General features: G+C 38.1%; 2 protein-coding genes across 2 annotated transcripts; both read right to left on the bottom strand.

The window, feature by feature from the left end:
• Window positions 1–307: 307 nt before the first annotated feature.
• On the bottom strand, window positions 308–1,234 carry LOC107288473 (olfactory receptor 14A16-like). Its single transcript, XM_015817095.1, has one exon. It carries the CDS (start codon window positions 1,232–1,234, stop codon window positions 308–310), a length of 927 nt encoding a protein of 308 aa, XP_015672581.1.
• Window positions 1,235–10,517: 9,283 nt separating this feature from the next.
• LOC107288480 (olfactory receptor 14A16) lies at window positions 10,518–11,993 on the bottom strand. The gene has a single exon (XM_015817102.1). It carries the CDS (start codon window positions 11,818–11,820, stop codon window positions 10,855–10,857), a length of 966 nt encoding a protein of 321 aa, XP_015672588.1. The 5' UTR covers window positions 11,821–11,993; the 3' UTR covers window positions 10,518–10,854.
• Between the last annotated feature and the right edge of the window lie 2,535 nt (window positions 11,994–14,528).

Raw genomic sequence — 14,528 nt, 5'->3', positions numbered from 1 at the left:
TTTGATAAATTCTCTATTTTCAATATGGAATTCAGTATATATCCAACATATTTAAGCCTAATTCTTCTTTCCAGAACTGTATTAAACAAAACATTGCAGAAGTTGGATAATTCTATGCCATATCTTTAAATGCCACTCCCAGCATTTAGATAGTAATTAACTTTTCAAGCATTTGGAAGACAAAAAAGATTGCTTTAATGTGGAGATTTTACATTGCAAAGTTGTATCCTATATAGGAATGCTTATAAATAAAGACAAAAGACCTACGGTATATAGAGAAAACCCTACATAGATAAAACTATTACTTTTACTTCACTTTTATTTTTAGCATTTTCCACAGAGCCTTTTGGATGTCCTTGTTCCTGAAGCTATAAATGAAGGGATTGAGGAGTGGGGGCAAAACTGTGTAGAGAACAGCTGAGAGCAAGTCCAAAGTGTGGGAGGAAACATTTTGGGGCCTCATATATGCAAAGAGAATAGAGATCAAAAATAAAGAAAAGACAGTCAGGTGGGGAATACATGTGGAGAAAGCTTTATATCTGCCTTGAACTGAAGGGATTTTCAGTACAGCAGAGAAGATGTAGCCATAGGAAATAAAAATGAGCCCACTACAAAATGAGTTTACAGTAATCCCTATAACCAAAATCAAAATCTGATTAATTCTTGTATCAATACAAGAAATAATTAGCAGATGAGGAATATCACAGAAAAATTGTTCAATTCTATTGAATTTGCAGAAATTTAACCTGAAAGTGAGAATAGTGTGTAGCAAAGCATGGATTAAAGTACTTATCCAGGAAGCAGCTGCCATTTGTAAACAGGCATCCCAGTTCATCATTAGTGTATATTGCAGAGGTTGACAGATGGCCACATAGCGGTCATAAGCCATGACAGTCAGCAAGGCAAGCTCAGAACCTCCAAATGTGAAAACTGAAAAGACCTGAGCAGCACATCCAACATAGGAGATATCCCTGTTATTTGTCAAAGAAGTAGCCATGGCTTTAGGGATCGTAGTTGAGATGAAGCAAACATCAGAGAATGACAAATTTACCAAAAAGAAATACATTGGAGCATGAAGTTGCTGGTTTAGGATCACAGCAACACCAAGAAGGAAATTTCCAATTAAGGCTAATAAGTAAATGACAAGGAACATTGCAAAATACAGAATTTGCATATCATGATTATCAGATAATCCCATCAGAAGGAATTCCGTCACAGTGGATTGGTTGGCCATTTGTTTTCTTTGACTCCTTCTGAACCAAAAGAGAATATCATAGGAAATTAGTAGAGGAAATGAACAGGGGTACAAATTTAGTAATAGTGATATATGCAACCTATTGAATGAATATATTCTTAAAATGCAAAAGAGATGATCATATTTTTAAAAACATATACACTATTATTATTATTATTATTATTGTTGTTGTTGTTGTTGCCTTTTCTACATTTTATATATAACAAAGTTTATCAATCCGTCTGTGTCAGAGGGAATTATATTGAAAAAAATGGCATTTAATAGAAAGAGAACATTTTAATGGTAAAAATAAAAGAAATAGAAGTGATAAAAAATGTTGATATGCTGCAGCTGGTTTGTAAAAATAATTTTATGTTAATGAAAATTGTATTAAATATATACATTGAAATGTACATATATTTCTCTTTTTGTCTCTTTCTCACCATTTCCCCTTAGAAAAATTAATAATATTGCAAACTAAATGTAAAATGTATACGTATGGGATTTATGGAGAAATACTTGTCTGTTAGTATTTTCATTTTCCTTAAAATAACTGAGGAATTAAATATTTATTTAAGCAACTATAATTCAACAGAAAATAGCTACATGTGAGGGGAGAGAAAAAAAGTTACAATAGAGCTGGAAATCTTCTAGTCCAACCCCTTTCTCAACCAGTACAGTAGACCTTATACCATTTCAGACAAATGGCTGTCCAGTCTCTTCTTAAAAACCTCCAGAGATGAAGCACCCACAACATCTGAAGGCAAGCTGTTCCACTGGTTAATTGTCCTCAGGAAGTTTCTCTTTAATTCCAGACTGTTTCTCTCCTTGATTAGTTTCCATCCATTGTTTCTTGTCATGCCTTCAGGTGCTTTGGAAAATAAGTTGACCCCCTCCTCTTTAAGAGATTAAATTTGTTACACATTTTTACTGAAATATATATTTTATATAGTAGAACTGGATATAGGATTTCCAACCTATGCTGCATTCTGCCTCTGCCTCTGTCTGTGTCTTTCTGCCTCCCCGCCTTCACACACACAAACATACATAATAATGTTATTGCATATTACCATACAATCCTCCTAGATTTCACACATATGCTGGTTGACATATATCCCTGAATTCAGTGAAGCCCATAGCTGTGTAAGTGGGTGTCCAATTGCAGGATAAAGAAGTAAATGAGTTAAGTTATCCATATAAGATTTCATATTCAATAAATATTGATACAGCAATCAGATTATTGTTGTCTTGAAATATGGTTGAAAAGTGACAATACAAATACACCTGTGTTTTTCCACCATTTTATAGGTTCTAACTCTCTGGTAAGAAGAATTGAAAGAAAAAAAATAATTATATCATCCTTGTTTTCTGTTCTGTTTTAAGGAATCATTCTCTAGAGACTGATCATAATTCTCATGCTGAAATGAATGGGTAAATTCCAAATTAAATAAATGAATTATTATCATCTACTATCGCTCCAAGGGGAAAAAAACTGAATTAAATGACCATCTTCCCTCTTCCCTGCTGAAAGAGCCAATCATGAATCTTTTTGTTTGCCCCAAAGCTTCGCCAATGAAAATAAAATATTATTGCAGAACAACAAACTACATAATTTCCCATAGTAATGCTAATGATAAAATGTAACAAGTTTCTTGAATTATTTTTAGAAATTCAAGTAAAATCTGATTAAGGTTAAAAATGCAATAGGGACATTCTGGGGCAGATATTGAATGTTCCTGAGAAAGCTATTCCAGCTATCCTATTTCTCTAACTTAACAACCTCTTTTGAATCCCATGGCCAATCTCAGTCCCATAAAAGTTCTATGTCCCATTTAAAATCCCCTGATGAATATTGTGCTCTCTCAGGAGCAGATTCTTTAGAAAGCATTAAAATAATTTTATTATTATCTCTTAAAATTATCTAGAAATATCAGAGGTTTTGAGAAAGATAATTTGATCTACAACACAGGTTTCATGTTTTGAAATATCTGCTAGCCCTAATTCCAGATACTATGCTTGCTTGCTTACATATTATTAGTTTGTTTGTTTGTTTGTTTGTCTGTTTGAAAAAAAAACTTATCCTCCCCCTTCCCTGTGAATATGTACTAAGGTGAATGAATACAGTTGAGTGTTAAATTGCCCTCAGTTGGATATTTTGTACATTTAATTTTTCTCTTAGAATCAGTAAGGAAGTTTGTTCACTAACTGACACCTTTTGAAAAGTACAGGTTTTGTCATTAAAACATGTAAGAATAGTTAAGATTGTAGATCCTGCTTCTGTCCATAGGTTACATGAAAGACAGAGAATGATGAAACACAGTTATTTTACAAGCTTTGAAACATCATTGTGAAATACATTATAATACCTTAACGAAGTATATTTCATTTTTCATGCCTTTACTATCACTAAGTAAAATGCTTTTCTTGTTTCCCCTTGAGGTTTTCTGTGCCAATTCTCATAAACATTACAGCTACTTGGAACAGGTAGATGAGATTTTTGATGGTGCACTGGTCATCTTCACAACTTGAGAAAGAATACTACACCAATTCTCCCACCTATAAGGATTTCTGATCCAAATCCATTTTCCCATAGGGACCTCAATTGCTCCTACCACATTTTAAAGCTGAACAATTTACCAGATCAGCTATTGAATGGGGACAAAATTTATTAAATAATTTTGTCTAATTAAAATGGCTTGACAGAACCTTCAGTGCTCAGTCTAATGACTAAAAATAAAATACAAATAGCTTACTAAGGGGCTAAAAGTGCAAAATCAGCCCTGCATATTGAACAAGTGGACCTGGCCCACTGAGAACCATTAGAGATATGTTTTACTTCTTGGGTTTCGCAGCATTGAAGCGACATACACTCACGTTGTAACCAAGTTCTTCTTTATTTATTCCCGTTACCACTCAGTAACCAACAGGCTCACAGGTCTTTTATAGTTTTCTAAACAGCCTATCATAATTCTCCTTTGTTCGTGCCTTATGCCTGCGTGCAAGGCCGGCGCCAACCAGTCTGGTCCAGGGCAGCTTTTGGGTTGCCCAGGACCATTTGCAACACTTCTGGGCCTGCTGAGCTGCCTCATCAGGCCCAGGACACAACACCCCTCCCCCCTAGATAAAACATACAATTACATTTGGTTCCTGACAAAAACACAAAAGAAAAAGAATTTCTCTGCCCAGCACACAGGCAGAATATTTTTCATAAAGTAATAAAATTAGCTTAACAACCGCTCTCCAAAATTATAATTAGTGTGCTACCAAGTGTAGATCCCCATCACCTCGTCATAGACCAGCAAGGTTTCTTTGTGATGACAGAAACCTCACATAGTGTCCCAGATGCTTGAGAGGGGCCTTAGCTCTTTGAGACCTACGCAAGGTCAGAGAGGGTGCCTGGCCTGTCAGCTCACCTGCCCGGCTAGGCAGACCAGGACTTGTTCTTAAGGGTGCCTGGCCTACTGGCCCGTCTGGTGGGCTCGATAAACCAGGACTTTGATACTCATAATTTACAGGTGACCCCCATTGTGGTGGGCTGGCTGAGTCTTCTGGACTCCATCCAGGTTCCCTTGGAGAGGAGAAAATCCCCAAACCCGATGGTGGGAGCGAAGGTCTCCCCGTTCACCATGGACTGCTCCTGGGAACTAAGTCCCTCGAGCCTGCGACCAGACTCAGACGTGACCTGCATTGCAGCAGTGCCCCAATAGTTCCAGTCACCTGTGTAGGTGGCCCAGGTGCCAGAGTTAGGAGCCACCTCTATGTCAAACTCCTTCTCAGGAGAATTCCTGTTTGGTGCTCTTGCGGATGCGCAGGCCACCCCCCGGAATGACTTCCTGTTCAGAGCAATTGCTGATGCACAGGACTCCCTGTTTGGAGTAATAGCTGAATTGTGAGGATGCCTTTGCTCCTCCACTGGGGAATCACTAGCAACCTGCGGCAATCCCCAGGAACAGTAAGGCTGGTTCCCAGGATTTTGACCTGACAAGACCCATGTCAGCACACATGTGAGCGTGTGATCAGTGACAGTTTCTGCAGCCACGTCCCTAGCATTGAGGGGAGATTCAGGCAACTCCTGAATTGAAAGAATATTGATAGCAGGCGCAGGAGCATCCTCTATTTGTTTGAGAGGTAATCTGCTGAGGCCGTCTGCGTGACCCATCTCTTTTCCCGGTTTGTGGATGAGTGTATAATCATATGCTGACAGGAAAATTGACCATCTCAGCATAGGTGGGGAAATAATGTGTGGTGTCTGTTTGTTGGTAGTAAACAACCCCAGCAGAGGCTTATGATCTGTGTAGACCGTGAAGTGGCGGCCATATAAGAAATCATGGAATTTCTTTATACCAGCCACTATGGCCAAGGCTTCTCTGTCAATCTGAGCATAATTCCACTCTGCAGATGACAGAGTCCTTGAATAGTAGGCCACAGGGACTTGTGTCCCATCAGCCTTCAGGTGGTTCAGTACTGCTCCTACTCCATAAGGAGATACAGGCAGTTGCTCATTGAAATGCACTAAAACAGCATTTGAAGAGAGCAAGGCCTTAACCTCATTGAAACTCCTGTCATGGACTTTAGTCCACTGCCATGGAGCCTGCTTGTCTAAGAGCCTGTGTAACGGCTCTGCCACTGCAGCCTTATGTGGGAGAAATGCATGGTAAAAATTTAAGAGCCCCAAGAAATCTTGCAGCTCATTCTTAGATGTGGGCCTAGGGGCCTGCTAGATGGCTTGAAGCTTAGATTCTGCAGGGTGGATGCTTTGAGCATCAATCCTGAAACCTAAGAAATCAGTGGAAACGACTCCTATTTTGCATTTGTCTTGCTTTAATTTAAGGCCTGCTTGGCGGAACCGCAACAAGACAGCTCTTAATCTTTCTGCTAGATTCTGAGATGACTCCCCAGCAATGAGGATGTCATCAAAGTAGGGACAGACCCCAGGAATACCATGAAGTGTGCATTCCATGACACTTTGAAATATGCCAGGGGCTACATTAACCCCAAACTGCAGTCTTTTGACCTTAAAGGCCCCTCTATGAGTTACAATTGTTTGGGCCTCTGCAGTTGCCTTATCAACAGGTAGCTGTTGATAGGCCTGTGCCAAATCAAGTTTTGCAAAAATGTGCACTCCCCTTGAGGGAGGCCAGAATGTGGCTTACCACAGGCACTGGATAAGCGTGCTGTTGCAAAGCTTTATTCAGTGTACACTTATAGTCTGCACATATGCGGACTTCTCCATTAGCCTTTAAAGGCATGACAATGGGGATTTCCCATGGACTAGAATCCACAGGTTCTAAAATGCCCTGCTGGAGCAGCTTCTCCAGCTCTGCATCTATCTTGCTTTTGAGGGTAAAAGGCACCCTTCTAGGCTTGATCCTGATGGGTGTGATAGTTGGGTCTAAACGTAATGCAATGGGAGGCCCCTTGTAGGAGCCAAGCTCTGAGCTAAACACATCAGCAAACTCCCTGCTTACTTCTGCAAGGCCCAATGTTTGCATGCTGTGCAGCCCAGTCACTTGAATTCCATGGGCCTCGAACCAATCGAGTCCAATAAGACTTGTGTGTTCACCCCCAACTACTACCACATCTAGGAAGCCTTCAAAAGCTTTACGCTGCACTTTGAGCATAGCCTCCCCCTTCACACTGACTTTGGAATTCTGGAAGTCAGTGAGGATTAAATTCAATGGCCTGAGTTTGACTCAAAGGCCACTACTGCTACAAATCCTTTTGAATGTGTCAAGTGAAATGCTGGATAAAGCGGACCCGGTGTCCAACTCCATTGATAAGGGAACCCCTTGCAACTTCACGTCAATGCAAAGTTTTTTTCTTAAGGGGCTTGTGTATCCCTGTCTTCAGAATACTCCTGCGCGATGCGCAGAAACCCATCCTGTGTTGGCTGGGGACCCTGGTACCTTTCTGAAGCAATTCTTCCCGAGATTGGACTTTCTGGTGACCCAAACAGACGGAGGCAATGTGGCCTTGCCTTCCACATGCCCTGCAGATGGCAGAGCGGAATCTGCAGTCAGGTCGCTTACGGTATCCTCCGCACCTGAGACACTGAGGAGATGCTGGGGCATTGTCTGGATGCCCCTTCATCCTTCTTCCTGCTGGCTGGTGAAGTCTGTCCACCTCCTCTTCTCGAGCGTCCTCTTGATGGACGGACACAACTGCAGTAGCGCTTTTGGTGAGTCGCAAGGCCTTTACAGCGCTGCCTGCTGCCTCTTCAGCTGTAACCTTATGCAAGACATCTTGGAAAGTGACTTCAGCTTTCACAAATATTTTCTGTTACAGCTCTCTACTTTTGAGGCCGCAGACAAAACGGTCTCGCAATCGTTCTTCCAGGTCCTTGAACTCACAAGGCCTGGCTGCTTGCCTTAAGGCAGCAATGAATTCCGCAGTAGACTCACCAGGCTTCTGGTCCCTCTGCTCAAAAACGTGCCTCCACACGATCACCAATAGCTTTGGATGGAAATGGTCCTTTAACATATTCTTCAAGTCTGTGTACGTTACAGACTCAAGCGGCGCAAGAGCTACTAAGTTTTCGACTACGTCGAAAGTGTCCTGGCCGCAGACGCACAGCAAGGTTGCTGCCTTCAAGCCGTCTTCTCAAACCTGGTTAACTTGCAGGTAGTTTTCCACCTGGGCCACATAAGAGTTCCAATGCTCCAGGTGAGACACGTCAAATTTGGACAGACGGATGATTTTTGACATTTCTAGCTTCTTTAGCCTCGCTGCAACTTCTGTGGGGAAGAGGCCCATTTGCCAAGCCCACCTCCAGCATTTGCGTACTGGCAGGAGAGTGCAGATTTGGGTGCCGACTTCCCGGTCTCCAGTTCTTTTTAGAAGCTAGCTTCTTCAGTTGTCTTCTTCCTTGCAGCGATCCCACCTTTGTCGCCACTTTTATGTCTTGGGGTTCCCGGCATTGAAGCGACACACACTCACATTGTAACCAAGTTCTTCTTTATTTATTCCCATTACCACTCAGTAACCAACAGGCTCGCAGGCCTTTTATAGTTTTCCAAACAGCCTATCATAATTCTCCTTTGTTCGTGCCTTGCGCCTGCGCGCAAGGCCGACGCCAACCAGTCGTGTCCTGGGCAGCTTTTGGGTTGCCCGGGACCGTTTGCAACACTTCTGGGCCTGTTGAGCTGCCTCATCAGGCCCAGGATACAACAATACTCAAGTAAGTTCAGTCAAGAATTGAACAAATCAAAATTAAAATTGCTAGGTTGTTATGGGTGTGAATTTGGAACCTATTGTTCACTTTCCTGTAAACAAAACATTATATAAGCTTTGTCTTTCCACTCTTTCAGTGGGTAGGACATTACCTTATATTTTCCATGTAATTCAATAAACTAGGCTCAAGCAGATCATATGATCTCCACTTGTCAACTGGGTTCAAGGGAATTCTCCCCTTCTATTGGGAGATAATCTGGGATTGAACAGAATACTGGATTAAGGCCAGTGTTACATTTTCTTTAAGCATCTTGTGTAGTCTCCACTCATCAAAAGGTCATGGAAGTTTTTCTTCTTTAGTATTATTTTGTCAGGCCATGTGGTTATATGTTGTGCTTCTCTAAATTCTCTAATTCATACAAATCCATCTAATTTCAATTTCAATGCTGTTGTGTTTATTAGTATTTGCTATTGTATATTTTAGATACAGCCTATTATAAATCCAATATTTAATATTTATTTGCTATGTATATGTAGGGATGTGGGTCTATACATATGTTGTTCATAGTATGTATTAGGTGTGTGTCATGTATGTGTTTCACTTTGAGAGCAGGCAATTAAATTTCATTTTTGATGTGTGCCATTGTGCCCACAGTATAAAATGACAATAAAGGTTATCTTATCTTATTTTTTGCTTATTTGGAACAGCTCAAAATATCTTTGTACTATGGTCAAAACAAAATGTTATAAATGGATCTTTATTTGATTTTATATTTAATTTTAAATCATCAGTAACTAGTTGCTCCTTTGGATGGATAGATGAGATTAAAAATAAATTTCTTAGGAATAATAACAATAATAGCAAAGTGCAAGACTTCATTGATGTTAGATAGAATGATATAATTTTAATGGTGAACAACTTTTTTTCCAACCTCTAAAAACTATATAATGAAAATTTTAACAATTATATCTCATTGTATTATATAAAAACCTGGTAAAGGTAATTTGTTTTGCACTCATTGATCAATATAGATATTAAAATTTTAACTGGCTATTTTAGCCAAGAGACTTTAGCAAAACGTTTAGCAGTGAAAAATGGGACATTGATTTGAGTATATTTGACTAGCATAGTATTTGATTGATTTGATTTGAATAAGGACAGAAAAAGATGAACCCACAATTCTATTGTTTGAGATGGAAATTTTTTATTCATGAAATCTTTAGACAGCATATGTATGTTACCTTAGTAAGTTAGATAAAGATCTGCCAACCAATTTTTCTAAAAGGTATTTGACTGTTTCAGAGAATAAAGTCCTGTAATATTTTGGACTATTTATATTACTGATTGAATAAAAATGACTATGATCTTGTAGAGTTACTCATTTGCCTTGTTTTTTCTGTATATGAAACAGGGAATCATATTATATATCACAAAGAAGTTCAAAGGTTTGTGAATCTTTTTCATTTTCAATATTTCTGTAAAAATATGGACTAAAACTTATTTGTTCCCCATACAAGTCATAAAATGAGATAAAGAGAAAACCATTTAAATAAATGATTCAAAATGTTGTACATGTACATTTGAAGAAAATGATTTAAATAATAAATGTTATATTAATATAAACATTGTAAAATTAAGATCAAAATACCTAATCCAGTATTTGGGTTGCCAATTGCAATTACATTCTACTAACAGAATATTATATTTGTCATACTAAAGACAATCCAATCAAGTTAGGAAATTATTTTTGTTTTTTGATGTTAATTTCCACAGGGCTGCTTGAATGTGATTGTTTCGAAAGCTGTAAATGATGGGATTCAGAAAGGGAGGTAAAACTGAATATGAAACAGCAGAAAGTAAGTCTACAATGGGAAAGGAAAGAAATGTTGGCCTCATGGATGAAAACAAATCTGTAGAGATGAATAAAGAAACAACTATAAAGTGTGGATTGCAAGTTGAGAAGACTTTGCATCTGCCTTTCATTGATGGAATCTTCAGCACAGGAGAGATGATGTAGCTATAAGAAGAAAAAATGAATTCAATACAAAATGAAGCCATTTTGTTTGTGAACCTTTTTGAATTTTTAATACTTCTGCATAAATGGGAACTAAAATATGACCCATTTTTCAGACAAATCATAAAACTAGATAAAAAGAAAACCAGGAAATTGAATTATTAAAAAAAAATGTTATATTTGTTCATTTGTTTACTGAGGAAAATAAATAATAAACAGTTAGGAGCAAGAGATCCAATCTAGTGTTTGTGTTGCCAGTTACTGGTGTAGAATTATGTCCGATATAATTCTCATCTCCTCTCCATTGCATGCAAATACTTTGCAACATACTGTAGGGAGGCCAACCTATATGTTAAAGTATAATTTAAGAGAACAAGAGACATGGATCCCTCATCCTTTCAAAAGGAAATTTTATATTTGTCAGACTGAAGACATTCAAATTAGGTTAGGATTTATTTGTTTGTTTGCTTTCGATGTTAATTTCCACACAGCTGCTTGCAGGTTCTTGTTCCGAAGGCTATAAATGATTGGATTCATAACAGGAGGTACAACTGTATATGAAACAGCAGAAAGTAAGTCTATAATAGGAGAAGAAAGAAATTTGGGCCTCATGTATGAAAACAAACCCATAGAGATGAATAAAGAAAAAACTGTCAAGTGTGGAATACAAGTCGAAAATGCTTTGCATCTGCCTTCAGTTGATTGAATCTTCAGCACAGCAGAAATAATGTGGACATAAGAAGCAAAAACCAATCCAGTAGAAATGGAACCTACAGTTATTCCCAATGTCCAAATCAGAATTTTGTTCACTTTTGTATCTGTACAAGAAATGTTTTGTAACTGAGGAATATCACAAAAGAATTGTTCAATTCTGTTTGGCCCACAAAAGTTTAATTGGAAAACAATGACTGTTTGTAACAAGGCATATAGGAGGGAGCTGACCCAAGATGCAACTGCCATTTGATCACATGTATTCCAGTTCAGGATGAGGCTATATTTCAGAGGATGGCAGATAGCTATGTAACGGTCATAAGCCATTAGGGTAAGCAAGAAGATCTCAGAAGATGCACTAGTAATAACTAGGAAAACCTGAGCAATGCATCCAGGAAAAGTAATTATTTTATTGTCTGTCAGTGAAACTTCCATTGATTTGGGGACAGTGATTGAGATGTAACAAATATCAGTCAAGGATAGGTTAACCAAAAAGAAATGCATGGGAGTATGCAGCTGGTAGTTCAGGATCACAACAAAGACAATGAGTAAATTCCCAGCAAAAGCTACTAAGTAAATGATTAGAAACATGACAAAATGCAAAACTTGTATGTCACGGTCATCAGAAAATCCCATCAGAAGAAATTCTCTCACAACAGATTTGTTGGCCATTCTAGTTATTTCAATCATTCTAAAGAAAAACAGATTAAGAAACAAAATTAGTACAGGAAACAAATGGATATAGAATACTAATATAAATTTACTGTCAGAATATAGTTAAAAATCATTGTCAAAATTATTTATTTTATAAGTTGAATGTAAACACCAGACATACTTTTTCATTTTCTATGCATGGACATTATTTCTCCTATAAAGCAAGTTAACAGGAATATAACATTTTGCAGAAATTTTCAGTTTGTCCTTAACAAATCTAAAAAAATAATAAAAAAAATAAAAAAATAAAGTGGATTGCATAATATAATGTCATTTGGGTTGGAATGATGGAACAAATACTTTTTACTTTTTTTAACATAATATTTTTATTATTTTTCTAATTTTACATTTAAGTATTTAAAAAGCAATGTGATGGCTGGGTTAATCAATAGTTCAGTAACATACCAGGAGGGCTGCCCTGGATCAAGCAGAAGGGCTGCTGCCCTCCCGTGATCAAGCAGGGGTCCCCTCCTTGCTCATCACCCCTACAAACTTCTGGTTTGATGTCATGACAAGACGGTTGGAAGAATCTGGAGCTCTGACCTTTTAGCCCAATTTTGCTCTGTCTGGAGACCCTAAGGGGTCAGAAAGTTGCCCTGGAGAGGCGACGAAGAAGAAGGGAAGCTTTGGGAGTTTGGACCAGATGGCGGTCGATCCAAACGAACCAAGGAACCTCTTCAAATGGACAGAAGAAAAGCTGCCTATAGGCACAGGCAGTCAAGTCATCGACAATTGGGAAAAAAGTGAAGAGCTGCAGCAAGCCACCGAACAGCTGATTGTCAACAACATGCTGAGAACTGGGTGAGACTGTTTTCTTTATTCCTCTTCCTTATGGACTTGGAAATAGAGATCCCCTGATTGGAAAAAAATTCCGAAGCAAAGACCCCAGAATGATTTGGGAAGAAGGGAGTTAAAAACAGCAAGAAATTATAAACAGTGGAATAAAATTAAGAAATATAAAAAAAATATATAAAAATGGACTTGGGACTGATTTAAAGATAATTTAGTTAACTCTAACAGCATGGAAAATCTTTTTATATTTAATTTCTATGAGCAAACAACTTAAAAAAAACTTTTTAAACCTGGACATAGATAATACAGTAAATAAGGACATCTAGTGGTGAAAGGAGATATTACAATAATACCAAAATACTAAAAGAACTTGAGAAGCTCTTGACCTTGAAACAACACCTGGTGTAAACAAAAGAACTTTATGTGACTCTATGATAGAAAAGACTTTCTACAATCGTATCTTCTGACCCTGGATATAACTACAACAGAAACTATTTGGAAACAGAGGGCTTTTTACATCTTTAAACTAGCTGGAACATTTGGATTAGCCTAAAGTAGTTGGCTCGTTTCATGGTTGGATTATAGCCTAAGGCAGGTTTTTTTTTCTTTTACTTTTTGTCCTAGTGTATTTACAAACTCACTCAATTGAAAAATGAGTGCACCAAATCTCACTAAACTTATGAAAAAAAAACCTTCTTCTGCACCCTCTGTTGGAACACCTAGTCCAGCAAGCCAGGGATCTATTGAAACAATGCTGCAACAGAAAAAAAAAACCAAATAGTGCTCAAAGAGAGATGCAAGCTACATTATAGCTAATTCAAGAATCAATACAGAAAAACCATGAAGAGACAAAAACTAACTTTGATAAGTTAAATGATCAAATGCTGGATATAAAGGCACAATTTGATGCCCATTAACAAATGATTGCTAAAAATGAATAAAAATTCAGAAAATGGAAAATAAATCAGAAGAAATAAATCAGAAGAAACAAATGGAGGCATTAATTCAAGATAATGAAAGATTAGAACAAACACTTAGAAACGGCAGTTGCAGCCTTGGAAATGGAGAAAGCTGTACACTACTTAAGATTCCAAAATATACCTGAAGACAAGGAGGAAGATATAGCAGAAATCATCATTAATTTATTGTGGAGACCCTAAAAATAGAAAGACCGGAAATACAAATGGAAATGGATGAAATATTTTGAATGAATTCAAGCTGTGTGAGGAAATCCAAATTACCCAAAGAAGTCCATGTTAGATTTATAAAGAAAACAATAAGAGATGAGATACTGAGAAGAGTTAGAGATGAACCATTACAATATAAAAGTAAAGAAATTGTGGTGTTGAAGCAGATCCCTAAGAGAATAAGAGACATACGAAGACAATATCACTTCTTGACCAAAGTTAATTGCTAAAGGAATAAACTTTAGACGGTTAATGCCAGAAGGGATCCTAATCAATTGAAACAATACAAGATATTGACTGGATTCAGTTTGGAAGGCAGAAGACTTTGATGAAAGAAACAGAACATTCCTGGATGAAAGAGTACAACATCAACAAGAGGATAGAAAAGAACAAAAACAGACAGAACAAAAAACAGTGGAAACAGTCATACAAATTGAAGGAGAGAAGGAGAAGCCAGATCAAGAGGGTGAGGGAATGGTAAGAGAACAGAAGACCATGAGATCGGGGACTTCCGGTGGCAGGCGATTTCGCTGGTCGCAGCTGTTTGCTGCCTCCCGCCTGTTTTGCGTAAAAGCCAGTTTGACAGCCAGCATCAGCTGTCAAACGGCTTGATACCTTTCCCCTGGGCATAAGGGGATAGGTGAGCTGCCCGGGGTAGGAGTTGAGTTCCCGAGTCGTCCTATATGGACGATGTAGGCGAGAACT

Source organism: Protobothrops mucrosquamatus, unplaced genomic scaffold, assembly GCF_001527695.2.
Source record: "Protobothrops mucrosquamatus isolate PMUCROS unplaced genomic scaffold, P.Mucros_1.0 scaffold550, whole genome shotgun sequence".
Lineage (NCBI taxonomy): Eukaryota > Metazoa > Chordata > Lepidosauria > Squamata > Viperidae > Protobothrops > Protobothrops mucrosquamatus.
The sequence above is the reverse complement of the archived record's forward strand: the minus strand, read 5'-3'. Positions and strand labels throughout refer to the sequence as shown.